General features: G+C 46.6%; 1 protein-coding gene across 15 annotated transcripts in view; it reads left to right on the top strand.

The window, feature by feature from the left end:
- Positions 1–14,833, top strand: part of ank2b (ankyrin 2b, neuronal) — a 223,267-nt gene that overhangs the window by 166,184 nt on the left and 42,250 nt on the right. For 5 of the 15 annotated variants that reach the window (XM_061251026.1, XM_061251022.1, XM_061251024.1 and 2 more), the window contains 14 exons: positions 891–989; positions 1,722–1,820; positions 2,443–2,640; positions 4,774–4,872; positions 4,980–5,078; positions 5,282–5,380; positions 5,525–5,623; positions 6,408–6,483; positions 6,869–6,922; positions 8,378–8,422; positions 9,588–9,729; positions 11,463–11,550; positions 12,557–12,660; positions 14,233–14,268. In XM_061251026.1, the coding sequence (XP_061107010.1) occupies positions 891–989; positions 1,722–1,820; positions 2,443–2,640; positions 4,774–4,872; positions 4,980–5,078; positions 5,282–5,380; positions 5,525–5,623; positions 6,408–6,483; positions 6,869–6,922; positions 8,378–8,422; positions 9,588–9,729; positions 11,463–11,550; positions 12,557–12,660; positions 14,233–14,268 (1,337 nt within the window). The remainder of the gene's footprint in view (positions 1–890; positions 990–1,721; positions 1,821–2,442; positions 2,641–4,773; positions 4,873–4,979; positions 5,079–5,281; positions 5,381–5,524; positions 5,624–6,407; positions 6,484–6,868; positions 6,923–8,377; positions 8,423–9,587; positions 9,730–11,462; positions 11,551–12,556; positions 12,661–14,232; positions 14,269–14,833) is intronic. The other 10 variants (XM_061251035.1, XM_061251036.1, XM_061251023.1 and 7 more) reach the window with 9 other exon arrangements.

Raw genomic sequence — 14,833 nt, 5'->3', positions numbered from 1 at the left:
AGGGGCATCAATGCCACGTGTATTTTGTTTATGTTAATCACGGGGTCATTTTTCCTGCGATGTAGGCATTGTCAAATTTGGCGATTCGGCGTGAGAAGTGACAATCATTAGACAAAGGATTTTCCCCTCCTCATGGATTCTGCTGTAAACACATCGATCGTGGCGACACTGGGAGCAGTCACACTCTTGCTGGACCTGTATGCAGCTGAAGGGCGCCCCCTGCTGGTTGTGAAATATCAGTGTTTCCGTCACCAGCACAAATTGCAGTAGTTTCCACCATTCGGGGATGAAAGCTCTCACCAGAGAGAGGGAATTGTTTTTCTGTGTGCTGCTGAGCTGAGGGCACACAATATTTGTTAAATATTCCATCCTATATTTTTCACAGTTCTCTGGCTCCAGAAATTGCCATTGATTACTTTTATTTCTAAAGTGTACCTTGCAAAAACAAAATAAAACCCAGCTCAAGCTAGTTCTTGAAATCGCTGGTAGCTGGTTGGCCAGTTCAGACCAGCTCCCAACTTTGTCATGGCTTGTCCAACTCAAGCGATGTTTTGAAACAGTCAACCAGCACTAGCTCATACCCAGGTAGGACCAGCTTCATGGCCAGTTTGACCAGCTCAATTTCCGAGCTGGTCAAGCCGGCGTGGCTGGATTTTGCAGCAGGGTACAGTAAGGGACTGACATGAAAACAGTCAACAGCAGGAGTGAAAGAGACCGGAGGATATCAGGCAGTGAGTTTTCAGCCATTTATATTTTCAGTTTTGCACCACCTGGGTTTCATTGCCCTTGTATGTCTCATGAAGGTATTCATAAAATTGCCGCGTTAGAGATTGTCGTTTGATTTTGGCAGCGGTTAACGATTGCACTTTTTTTGTTTCGCCTCTTCACAGAAAGGATTCACGCCCCTGCACGTAGCTGCGAAGTACGGAAGCCTGGATGTGGCAAAACTCCTCTTGCAGCGCCGAGCCTCTCCGGACTCTGCCGGCAAGGTGAGAATCACACCCCTCTGCTTCCAGAGGAGGATCACGGGGTAGCTGTCTGTTTTCAAATCCCAGCTCTCCGTGGACAGTAGAAAGGCCTCCTTCACAGTCCGTGTGTTGCATGTGTGTATTCGTCGGGTTAAACTGTGCTTCCGTGTTCTCGGCAGACTGAATTGAAATGGCAGCATGAGCTCATACTTACATTTATCTTGATATTTTTCTATCGAGGTTATGTTGATCGCAAGAATGGTGGTAAGCATAGTTTGATTTAATCCAGCCATTGATCCACTGTTATATGCTTTCTTTATCTAATTACTGGAATTTATCTTAATTCTTTTCATTTTAGGCAATAATAAAAACGCCATACCCAAATAAAATATCTTTCTTTTTTTAATAAGGAACCGAGAAACTAGCCCTCGACAGCTTGCGAATTAAATTGACCTCTAACCCCATCCCGTTGAACTCTAACTTCTGCTCCTGTAACCACGACTATTCTCTGTGTGTGATGCTAATGGCTGCTTGCGCTCGGGGCTAACAGCTAGACCTGGGTCAACGCTTTACTCATCTTCTCCGGTGTATCGGAGCCCATGAAATACTTTCAAGAGGACTTCTGGTCCTCTTGGCTGGCTCAGTTGCACCAGACAAGATGAATCGAGCGCAGAACATCCCAAAAGAGTTACACACTTGACCCGGGTATGCTAACAGCTCATTAATCCGTCTGCACTCACATCGCCTTTGCAGAATGGCCTCACGCCCCTCCATGTTGCCGCGCATTATGATAACCAGAAGGTGGCGCTGCTGCTCTTGGACAAAGGGGCGTCCCCCCACGCCATGGCCAAGGTGAGACAGAGACGTGGGTCTTCGGTACTCGGGGAGACGCGGTATGTGCTGGATTTGGCTCTCCTCCTTGTCCTTCGCCGCGCCTGAATGAGCAACGGTTTTTCGCTATCTCGTTTGGAGGCTGTTTACTTAATTAGACTGGGGTTTCGGTATGTGTCCCGTGTGGTCAGTGATTACAGCATTGCCAGTGATGTCTCATAAATGATGCAACACTCATTGTGCTGCATAGGTATGCAGTGCGTTCTCTAACCCGGCATACCTACCATTACAGCTGTCTCTTTCCTCAGTTCATAGACCCGGGTTGGAACAGTATTTGTTTTGGATTCAAATACTTTTCTGCATTTGACTAAACCTTTGGGATAAATTTAATCATCCCAAAAGTATTAAAACCCGCCCATCTGTTCCTCCTTGCGGGCTCAAATGCACCAGGCAAGATTAATAGAGCACAGACAAGTATTTTAATCCAAAACAAACAAATACTATTTCAACCCAGGTCTGGTTGATAATGCAGAAAGCAGAATAATAATTGGTCCTCTGTAATGACTCATATTGCCTAATCTAAGGCTGGAGACTTCAGGCTTGTCAGTAAAACCTGTCCCCTCCACACGCGCACACACTCCAGAACGGCTACACCCCTCTCCACATCGCGGCCAAGAAGAACCAGATGGACATAGCCACCACCCTGCTGCAGTACGGGGCCGAGACCAACATCCTGACCCGGCAGGGGGTCACGCCCCTGCACCTGGCCTCTCAGGAGGGCCACAGCGAGATGGCGGCCCTGCTGCTGCTGAAGGGAGCCCACGTCAACATGGCCACCAAGGTGAGACCACACACACCCAGAGAACAGTGCTCCCAGGGATGGATTGGTCGGGTTTTTAGATTTGGGTGATTTTGAGTGAGTCAGGGCTTTCAGGCTGTTGATCGTGTCTGCAAATGTCTCAATGTCTCTCTCAGCCACTGTGAGGGTTTCTCAGTCACTGATATGTCTGTGGGAGTTTTTTCTGTCAGCCACTGGGATTGTCACTGGGATCGTTGACATTAAGAATTTGTGACGCAAAAGTATGACTGTTGGGATTTGAGATTATCACGGCTATTGATGCGCCTATTAATGTTCCGCTTTTGGGACAATCAGGCATTCAGGAGGACAATGCAAGGCTCTCCACCAAAGGTCTGTGACACTTTAGAGTCTTACCATTGAGCAAGGTCATCAGCACACAAAATGAGCCAATCATCTGCCCTCAAAGCTGACAGTCTGCACTTCAACCTCGTTGTTGATTTTGCTGTAACTCAAATCACAGAAACAAAATAACAAAAACCACTGTCCAATGAATTCTAGTGCTCACTGTAACTCAGCTATCCTGCGTCATGATAGGCTAGTCACAGAAATGTAAGGAAAATGTGGGGGAAAGTGTCCTCTCCGTATCAAGTGAATTTGCAGATTGTATTCCACTGATTTAGCCTGTCGTGTGTCTAAAATAGCACCTTACTTCATGAATTTGTATGTAGCCTTTTTTCTTGGCGGTTTGGATAAGACATATATAATGTATAAAACGGCTGTCCTCTGTTATCTTCCTTTTATTCAGTAATATTGAGAATGTTTCACCCTCTCATTAATAAATTGTGGGCTGGAGAGTGGTAGAGTTAGATGTTGCATTGGATGGGTGAGGGGTTTCTAGAGATACATTCCAGTTCAGCACTGCAGGGAGATGAGTCACAGGAAGCACATCAGAGTGATGTCCCGCACGGCACTTCCTGCTTGTCACAAGAGGGAGAACTGTCTCAAGCCTGAATGCTCTGAGATCAGTGGCTCCAGAGTGCAGGTTTCAGACAGTATGAAACTGTATGTCTCAGACCTCCATACCGAGGGCCAAACCCACCAGTCAGGCCTGTGTACCCTATCCACCAATCCTTCCCATCGCATCATCACTCCAATATCCGTTCCCACCTTAAACTTACCTCTTTGCAAACAGTGGCCGACCGTCACCTCCCGTTGCCGTTGGCGATCCATAACCTGTCATTTGTTTACCTGGACCTGTCCCGCCGTCACGGATTGATGACAAATTGCCGGCCCCCTGGGTGGCTTTGTTTCGACGACGCGGAGCACAGCTCTGTGAGACGGACAGCGGGCCCCTCCTGCCTCGTCCCCATAGGTCACGGACTCCCCCGCGCCACATACGCTCCATTGTGTCCGTAAAGGTCGCCCGCCACTCAAAATGGCCGCCCGGCCTGCTCCCTCTCCCTTATCGCGTCTCCTCAAGATGGCCCCTCGGTCTAATGGGAGCCGCTGACCCCGCCCGCCTGTGTCGTCCGCAAGGTATCCGAGGGGATGATTGTCTGTTTCTTTCTCTCCGAACAGCGCTGTGGTAGGTAGCGGATTTGGCAGCCGGATCATTCTCTTTTCTGGGTCTTTGTTTTTCGTCCTTTGAGTCTGTGAGTCAGTCACAACCCCGTTTGTCAACAGCAAGGTTCCGTGCAACCTATCTGGGACATTTTTGAGTGACTTTGACAAAGCCTGTTTGGGACAATAGACACATCCTACTATAAGACTGTGTAACCTTGTCCTTGTGACATTATCTCACGACCGGATGGTTCTCCAATGTGAAATGGTAGTGAAGTGTTTTTAATGGTTGTTGATCAGTCTGCTCTCTTTCTGCCTCCACTCATCACACTATGGTATCAGTGCTGCCTTTTGATCCAATCTGCGATGAATGCAAAACTTTATTTGTCCACAATGTGGAAATTTGCCCTGGCTTCATCATTAAAAAAAACATTGAAGAAACTTTAAAAAGTACAGGTACTCGGACTTGGATCAAAGAGGTACCACTAATGGGGCCGTAATAGCATTTGGTAAAGAAAAACATTTCTTAAAAATTAGTCTCAGTTTTGATTGTGCTTGAAGGTTCCTGTTCCTTCAGAGAGTGAGGGACCATGTCTTTTCCTCTGGTGTTCACAGAGCGGACTGACCTCCCTCCACCTTGCTGCTCAAGAAGACAGGGTCAACGTGGCTGATATACTGGCCAAGAAGGGCGCAAACCTTGACCAACAGACCAAGGTGACCGGGGAATCTCGTTTATAATGCACTGTTCACTCCAAAATACTTAGTAAAATGATGGGGTTTGTTGTTAAAAAGTCACTCTATAAACTCTCTCTCTCTTCCAGCTGGGCTACACTCCCCTGATTGTAGCATGTCACTATGGAAACGTCAAGATGGTGAACTTCCTTCTGCAGAACGCAGCTAGTGTCAATGCAAAAACCAAGGTAACAACAGCACCCGCAAGCATGGGCTTCAACAACGAACAATAACTAAAGATGAACTGTCATGGAATGTAGCGAATGTAACAGTCTTTAGCTTGATATAGTTTGTTGAATACCATTGGCATTTTGGAGTAAGGACATGGAGCTATGGTTAGTGTAGTTGACACAGCAGAGCTGATGGTGGACTTCCTGTCCTCTCTCCACAGAATGGCTACACCCCCCTCCACCAGGCAGCCCAGCAGGGAAACACTCACATCATCAATGTGCTTCTGCAGCATGGAGCCAAGCCCAACGCCATCACTGTGGTGAGTGACCTGCCCGTTAACGCAGACGCCTACTGACACATGTATCTACACACACAGACCGCAAACACATACATACACACACACACACACACACACACAGACTTAAGGAGCATGTCACAGTGAGCCGTGCCTCCCTCCCTGCAGAATGGAAACACAGCTCTGGCCATCGCCCGGCGACTGGGCTACATCTCGGTGGTGGACACGCTCAAGGTCGTCACCGAGGAGATCATCACCACGACGACCGTGAGTGAACCCGTCGTTGTGTTGCCATGGCAGCCGGAACTTCTGAGCAGTTGTGTTGCCATAGCAGCTGGAACTTCTGAGAAGTTGTGTCCCCGTAGCAGCTGGAACTTCTGAGCAGTTGTGTTACCATAGCAGCTGGAACTTCTGAGCAGTTGTGTTACCATAGCAGCTGGTCAATTTCATAATCAAAAGCAGATCAAAGGAAAGGGGGCATATAAAGTGCATGATGGAGGCTTTTCTGAAAGGAGGTGAAGAGAAAGGACAGATGAGGATGTGGGGGCGGAAGGGGAAGTCAGCCGCATAGTTACAGCTAACCTTATGGCTCTGAGAGGATGAATCGGAGTAATAAACCATCTGAACGGTCCACTGTGCCACTTTCATTCCCACCATATCCCATTACTACTACAGCCATTCACACAGAAGGGGCTCTTGTTCCAGAAATAACAGAAATAAAATAACAAATAATAAATAATAAATAATGAAGTGTTCCATGAATAATTCCATATTTTTCACAATTTTCTGGTTTTGTTTGACCGGACCCTGCATTGTAAGAAGAAACACGAACGTGAAAATCATTTACAGAAATATGCCATGATTGAGTGTGTATGAGTGAAAAGATCTGTAGATCAGTGGAGTGCTTTACTGATGTTGGTCCAGCTGGCGCTGACAGTTTGTGGCTTCAAAGTACTTCAAACGTCCGGTGCATGTGTGTGTATTTGCTTGTGCATTTCTGTGTGTGTGTCTGTGTGTGTGTGTGCATGACATGTGTGTCTTTGTCCCCAAGCAGACGGTGACAGAGAAACACAAGCTCAATGTGCCAGAAACCATGACCGAAGTCTTGGACGTTTCGGACGAGGAAGGTGAGTCCGTCACTATACACCGAGCCAGTTTACAGTCACTCTCCTCATTTCAAACCTGGGCCGCAATTCTAGCGATGAATTGTGGGAACTTGTGTTTCTCGAGGTCTCTTTGGACTATGTAGTGCTTTCTAAGGTCATCGTACACACGAGGAGTCACGTGTCACAACCGAAAGGTCAAAAGAGGAGGCGTCCTGTGATGGCATCTTTGGTGTCAACGCCAGTAAATACATACTTGTATGAGCTGAAGGGCGAAGGCTTACCATTGGTCAATCCCTTCGCAGAGCATACAGTCCACTCTTATCTTCCATGGCGGCCAATCGGCAGGGCAGTTTGAATATTATTACGTCACAGAGTTTATGGATATGTCACGCCGTATGCTCTGCAGTTCTCAGAACGACTGACGGCGATCTGCTCGCCGATGACTTGACGGATCTGGAAGGTACAAAGCCTGGTTTTTAAAAAAATCCAAATTAATACCTAACAGCATGAGAGATGGCGTGAGGATTCTGCGTTCAGTGAGAACGCATAACAGTCGGTCAACGACCGAGGTGCTGGGGAGCCGGTCTCCAGGACGGTGGAGTTTAGAAAGCTGAAGCCCCACTAGGCCTGGACTTTAATACCAACTTCTGGTGTGTTAACAACTTCCCCCTGGTGGAATGAAGGTGTGTATGTGTGTGTGTGTGTGTGTGTGAGCATGTGTGTTTGTGTACGTGTGTTTGTGCGTGTGTGCATATGTGCGCGCCTGTGTGAAACGTTATTTTGCGTTTTGTACTGTTACATGTGTGTGCATATGCACATCACACTGTGAGTTCAGTTAGATTGTGAAGCACAGTGATCATTTTGAAGGATTTTTTTTGATGCTCTTGATAGTTATTCCTGCAAGAAAAGCCAGCTTAATCAGCCCCACCATGTCCCATTACCCACTTTATATGTCCTTGTCTGATTTCAGGGGCTCTGACCACTGATTACCCCTCCCTCCCATACCTAATGAATTGTAAAATTATTTTGCTTCATAATGTGCTGTTTGACAACTGCACTGCACTGCAAATTTGTGGTCGCAGTGACAGTTTATACTTCAAAAATATATATGCATATATTTTATGTTAAACAACAACCATAGTCAATGTCGGGTAACATTATAACGTTCATGAACACTCTGTGGTTTCAGTCGACGGAGTGTAAACCAGCCTAGATTAATTTTCCCTTGCTGTTTGGGAGGTGTGTGAGGAGGTGCCCCTGTTTGCAAGCTGCCCTTCCGCATGCTGCACGCAGTCCACCGCCGGTTCTTCATTTTGAAATCGCCTACATCTCTTTTCGTTTTTCTTGATTTGTATTCTTCGATACACTAATGGTGCATTTGAGAATTTCTCCACCTGTCCCTTTCAGTTATCTGTTCCAGAGCAGATGTTCCTGAACAATGTTTTTAAGTGAATCGGAGCAGGATGACACTCTGATGTACCCTGTTTATTCCTTTATGGAAAACGCAAAGTAGAAGGCCTTTATATTCGCTGTATAAATTCTTCATAAACATGCCTGGGCACTTCGATCTTTTTGTTTTTCAGTCAAGAGGTCGTAATATTTAATTATGCTAATTATAGCAGTCATTGGCTATGTACAATGTACAATGTACAGTGTCCATATGTATTTGGGGTGTAATTCCTACATAGTTCAGTTCATACGGATGTATATACCCTGAAATGAAAGTGTGACAGTGTGAGGGTTGTGCATCCATATGGAGCAAATTGTGTGGAAATTACAGCCCTTTAAAATGGTGTCGTTGTCCAAATACTTATGGACCTTACTCTACATAATCCAGTCTCCTCTCTTGTCAGGTCTTGTTAGTTTTGTTTTTCCTTTGTTTTATCATTTTCTTTCTTTACTTTTCTGTTTTCAGGCAGCCATTGTACTCTTGGCACCAGATCTTCACTATCTATGTACAGTATGTCACCCCTGTATCTCTTTTGGACCTCCTTGCTTACCGTCCAAGTAGTGACACTGCCCCCTGCTGTATTATAGTGGCAATGGCAGCTGTAGCACTTCCATGCACACGCTTTCACGCACGCAACCACTGGGGACCTCCTCAGTGTCTGAGCTTGGCGCTATATGCTTTAAAAAAAAAAAACACCCCTGTGTTGGAGGAGGAAGATGAAGATGAGGATGGTGTGATCACGTGTGCCGTGGACCTTTGCTTCACATTGGAATGGCTGAGATTCAGCTCTGTTCTCTGCCCTGTCTATTGCTCGTGTGTGTGCATTTCCTGATCGGTAAACGGCGGTATGACGGATTTGCACCTTGTCAGTCGTGAAACCATAAGACGTGTTCTGTGTGAGCCCCTGGTCTGCATGGACTGTGTGCTCACCCCTCCGGTGGTTCAGAAGTTCTTTTGGTGATGATGGACACCCGATGTAATGCATATTGATTTTGGCTGTTATGCAAGGAGTTCTGTAGAGACGCTGTTAAAAACACTCTGTGCGTTTAAGCACTACCCTGAGGTACAGCTGGTAATGGCATATTTTGGCTGAAGTGAGCACTTAACTTTGGAAGGCTTGGAACTTCAGGACAGTCCTTAGGGCTGTGTTTAACCTGCACGGCTCCCAATCCACCATGCTCTGAGCTCATATTTTTAAACCTATTTTTAAACCCCCAAATCCAGTCCCGGCCTGAGCTTCAGCTCTTCATCCAAGCCTGCCTCTGAATTCATGAGCAGCAGTGGATGAGAAAGAAGCTCAGTGAAATCCCAGTACCCAGTGCGCACAGTAAATACTGCCTAGCAGTGACCGAGACCAGGATAAAGGAGATTCTAAACGTGATATTATTCTAAAAAGTTTGTGCGCATTCAGTTCTTTTCCCGCGTGTCGGTGCTTTGGGTGTTACGGAAACGGTCGTTGGCAGTATGTGTATTGTGAATCCTTGTTCAAGCCACACATTCAGTTACGTACAATGTGTGTACGCACCACGCCCTCGGTAGTGTTTTGTGTGTGTGTGTGTGTGTGTGTGTGTGCGTGCGCTCCGTGCCTGACTGGCAGCAGTTCTGGGCTGGTGGCTCTGAGGGTGGTGCTGCCCCGTTTGCCGACACGCGTCACCTGACCCCGGTCCTCCTGCAGGTGACGACACCATGACGGGAGACGGAGGGGAGTACCTGAGGCCGGAGGACCTGAAGGAGCTGGGAGACGACTCCCTGCCCGGACAGTACCTGGACGGGATGAACTACCTGCGCTTCAGCCTGGAGGGGGGCCGCTCAGACAGGTACGGAACCTGCCGGAATGTCTGTGTGTGTGGTGGTTCTTCTACTACTAGGGCGGCCTGTATAGTGGTGGTGACTGGGGTAACGTGACTTGAGCAAGGCCCCTTAACCCTGCATTGCTCCAGGGGAGGATAGTCTCCTGCTTAGTCATATCAACTGTACTTCACTTTGGATAGAAGCGTCAGCCAAATGACGTGTAAACTAGAGACCTTTAATACAGTAGGCCTGTTTATACAGTGCTGAATTGACTTTATGCTAGTTTGTCAGCCCTTAAAGTCTACCAGTCTTGGCTTGTTTAAAGGAAAAAGCCAACAGTGACCTACTTCTTACCTGATGAATCACATATTTGCTGTAAAAGGATGGTGTATGGAAGATAGTAGAAGGCACTTATAGCGATATCATTCAGCAAATCAAACCAGTGTGTACATAATTCATTGTGCTTGTGTTTGTGTGTTCATGCGTGTGTGTGTGTGTGTGTGTGTGTGATATTTGATTGTGCTGCTATTCTCTGTCCTTGTGGAAGGAAGTGTGTGAAAGATGTGGGCTGTAACAGCGGTGTCTGTTCCCTCTAACTGTTCCATTTGTTCTGTCCCTTATCTCCACCCCCACTGTAGTCGCATGCACAGGTATGTACTGTAGAAATAAAGTGTTCTGCGTCAGTACTTTAGTGACGTTCCTTTCTTTTTTCTTTTTTTCACAATAACACAAGTCCACCAGCTTAGTTCTGTGTAGATTATGCAATTATGCCTTTTATTTCTGGGGAAAACTGATAGTAAAAATGATTCTGAAAGTGGATGTCAATGGGTTCATGTCTTACTATAAAGCATTGTTCATACTTTACAAACTTTACTTCACTTTACTTTACAAACTCAAATTCTTTGTCATTTGGTTTATGTATGTGTTTAGCGTGTCATGGCATTATTTCAGTACATTATTGTGTACAGGTACTTTTGTCTGTGCACATTTCCCCCATTTTGTTTCTCTGAATGCACATTCCCCATTCCCACAGAGACTAGTGCCCCGCCCATTCTCAATTTCTACACTTTCCGATGCCAGAACTGCACAGTACTTCCTCCTCACCATGTGACCATCTACAGCCAATCATGGCTTCAGAGATTCACTTACAAGGCTCCAAAACTGAGATAATGTATAAACGATCAGCCAATCAAAAAGCCCGATAGGGCTGCTACTGGGTGGCTCTGTTAAAGGTGCTGTTCCGGTGCATGGATGGGCCCCCCAAATCTTCAAATCAGCACTGTATGTGGCTGGCATAGCCCTGCAGGGCCACACATAATTACTGTAGGTCTAGTATCAGCCAGGGATGGACAGTTTCTGTCACTGAGAGTGTCTTCCTCTAACTCAAGTCTGTGCTAGCTCAATCTGCTGTGTGTAGAGATGTGGCTTCTGACCAGCTCTTCATTTTCCTTCAGCTCTGAATGAATAATGGAGCGGGTGTGAATATGACTACTCTCAGTGCAGACAGGGTCCCCTGTGTCAGGCAGGGAAGGGCTGGAGCCAGCTCACTGCACTGGCCTGATGGGCATAGCTTTTCCCTTCCTCCATCTTCCCGCCACCCTCTTTTAGTTTCTCTCCATCTCTCCCTCACTCCCTCACTCTCCTTGCTGCACTCCCCCTTTCATTTCTCCACCCTTTCGTCCCCTCACCTTCATCTGTCGCTCCGATGTTTCTGCTTTCTGCGGCCATACCTCCAACCCACCAGCCTGCTGTTTTTCAGTTCTGACAGGTCCCACACTCCCACCCACCGCGGGTACTACTCCCCGAAGGAGGGCGCCATGCTGGAGGAGATGATCTCCAGCCACCACGTAAGGACAGCTATACTGCCTGTCACTGTCAGAGACTCACCTGCACTGACTCGAGCACTGTCAGTGACTCACCTGCACTGACTCGAGCACTGTCAGAGACTCACCTGTACTGACCTGCACTGACTCTCGTCACTGTCATAGATTCACCTGCACTGACTCGAGTCACTGTCAGAGACTCACCTGCACTGACTCGAGCACTGTCAGTGACTCACCTGTACTGACTGGAGTCACTGTCATAGATTCACCTGCACTGACTCGAGTCACTGTCATAGATTCACCTGCACTGACTCGAGCACTGTCAGTGACTCACCTGTACTGACTGGAGTCACTGTCAGAGACTCACCTGTACTGACCAGCACTGACTCGAGTCACTGTCAGAGACTCACCTGTACTGACTCGAGCACTCTCAGTGACTCACCTGTACTGACCTGCACTGACGCGAGTCACTCTCAGTGACTCACCTGCACTGACCTGCACTGACTCGAGTCACTGTCAGAGACTCACCTGTACTGACTCGAGCACTGTCAGTGACTCACCTGTACTGACCTGCACTGACTCGAGTCACTCTCAGTGACTCACCTGCACTGACCTGCACTGACTCGAGTCACTGTCAGAGACTCACCTGTACTGACTCGAGCACTGTCAGTGACTCACCTGTACTGACCTGCACTGACTCGAGTCACTGTCATAGATTCACCTGCACTGACTCGAGTCACTGTCAGTGACTCACCTGTATTGACCTTATCAGAGATACTCACTGTCTCAGGTTAGTGAATAGTGTTGTATTGTGGGAGACATTGTGTCTGTTATTATGTTGAGGTTAATCATTTCATGTTCCTCCAGTGAATGTATTAATGTACTACGATGTGCTATGCTCTGTAAGAGACTGCAGATCTAAGGTACTTTCAGTGGTGTATAATAAAGTGCTCATTTCATGAAAATCCTGTGCATAAATGACCATCAGCCACGTTCAGGTCTGAACAAGCCGGTCCTTGTCTTTTACCAGATGTCAGCTCTTTCCAGGGAAATTGAGAAGGATTCATACCGTCTGAGCTGGGGCACTGTGAACCTGGACAATGTGGCCCTATCATCCAGCCCCTTACACTCTGGGTAGGTACTATCATGTACACACACACACATAAGCACACACACACACACACACACACACACACACACACACACGGGTACCCAGTGCGGCTACTTCAGTTATCTCTTGGAATGACATGCGCTCCCTCGCCTTCTAACGTTAACCGCTACTAAAACCCTGGCTGTTTCCTTCTTTTTTTCAGTTTTTTTTTTTTCGCTGCAGCGTTTTAAATTCAAACCTTTACCCGGCCCTCGCTCTGAGCAGAGACCTGGTTTGCATTTAATCGCAATATGCCCGAGCAGCTCAGTAAAGGAGTCTCCCAACTTCCGACATAAACCCAGCTTTCACTCACTAACACTAACTGTATTGCCACCCTCTTACCCAGCAGGACCCTTTTTAAGGTCACATTAGTGACATAAATTAGGCAACTGGACCAGGTAGAGTCTTGGCTAGAATTGTGTTATTTGCAGAATTTTAAGTATATAATTATAACCGCGTTGTAGTCCTACAGTAATTGCTACAATCATCTTTGTGTGTAAAAGACTAATGAACATGGGCTATAGTCACATGCCTTTAAATCATATAGTTTATATTTTTCTTATAGTTTTACCACTGCTGCTATGTCTAACTCGAAACAATGTCTTCCAATGTTCAAATAGCGAAAACAGTATAATAATAAAAATAATATCATAATATTGTTTTATATAACAACGAGTATGTAACAATAACAAAGGAAATCCATCAATCTTGCTTTGTAAAAGTGTGTGTCTCTGCTTACTGTTTACTGTTGGTTTTCAGTAGTGGGGGTTCTATACCAAGAGAAGGCTTTGGTCCGCAACAGCAGGGTCACTCAAATCTGGCCCTTGATGCCAGTAGTACAGCTTGTTTTCTCTTCTACCTGATACTGCTTATATAATGATGTAACTTATTGAATAATGCAACTGATTGGCCATAGATTTATCTTACCTGGTGTCCCATGTTTATATCAGTCCCGATTAGAGGGGAAGATTGAAAATCAGCAGTACTACTGGCCTCGAGGGCTGGAATTGAGTATCTCAGCTAGAGTCACATGGTTTTGTTTTGGTTTTTTTTTGCCTAGGGAGGAGGGTCTTGAAGAATAGCCTATCCTCACTCCTGACTCTATAAAACCCCATTCACATCACAGGAAAGCACCCGTGTCAGACAGTGCCCACTGAAGTGATGGACACATAGCCCTTTGTCAGGATTGACACTGTTAATGTAGTGTAGTGGTCTTATTTTTCCTGTGAATAGCACCCACCGGCAGCGCCTCTCTTACCTAGTGGCTTTTTATGACTGCTGAATTAGTTCTAACATATAAGCAATTCAAAGACAGCTTTATACAGTAGCGTGTTTATATTAGCACACCCGGCCAAGCCACCTTTGCTGGGGGTGTCATCCATCCATCGACACACACATTTCTTCCGGCGGGATACAAATTATACTGTCTCTTTTTTTCTATCTTTATCTATCTCTCAGCTTATCTCCCTCTCATTCTCTCTGTCTCTTCTCTCTCTTTCTCTCCCTATCGTTCCCCCTGTCCTGACTCTCTTACTGGGTTTCTGTTCTGTTTTCAGCCGATCCTCTCCGTGCCATGATCATGACAACAGCAGGTGATGCACTGCACCTTGGCCTCTCTTCTTTCCCCTTTTCATCATCCTCTTCCTCCTCCTCCTCCTCCGCCTCCTCTCGGTGTTCTGACCCAATGGCGGGTTCTCTCTGTAACCCTCCCGCTTGCTCTGCTTCTGGGCTCCTGCCAAAATACCTTATGTCAAAAAAAGAAAAAAAGAAAAAAGCACTTCCATCCAAAATCACCAGGGTTACAGCCATGCCTCTCAGAGGGGGAACTATGGTTATAGATTCCAAATGGGACTAAAAAAAAGGATGCTATACCTGCTGTAAAATCCAGATATGCCAGCTTGACCTGCTCGAAAATTGAGCTGGTCAAGTTGGTCATAAGCTGATCTAGTTGGGTATGAGCTAGTCAACCAGCATGGCCCAGCTGGTCATAAGCTGGTCATGTTCTTGCTAGGTATGAACTAGTCAATCAGCTAGTGTTGGCAGCATGACTGGCCAACTACCGGCTGTTTCAAAGCATAGTTTGAACTGGTCAGACCATGTCAAGCTGGGAGCTGGTCTGAACTGGTCAACCAGGTAAACCGTGTCTAACTGGGAGCT

This window comes from Conger conger, chromosome 8, assembly GCF_963514075.1.
Source record: "Conger conger chromosome 8, fConCon1.1, whole genome shotgun sequence".
Classification (NCBI taxonomy): Eukaryota; Metazoa; Chordata; class Actinopteri; order Anguilliformes; family Congridae; genus Conger; species Conger conger.
The sequence above is the reverse complement of the archived record's forward strand: the minus strand, read 5'-3'. Positions and strand labels throughout refer to the sequence as shown.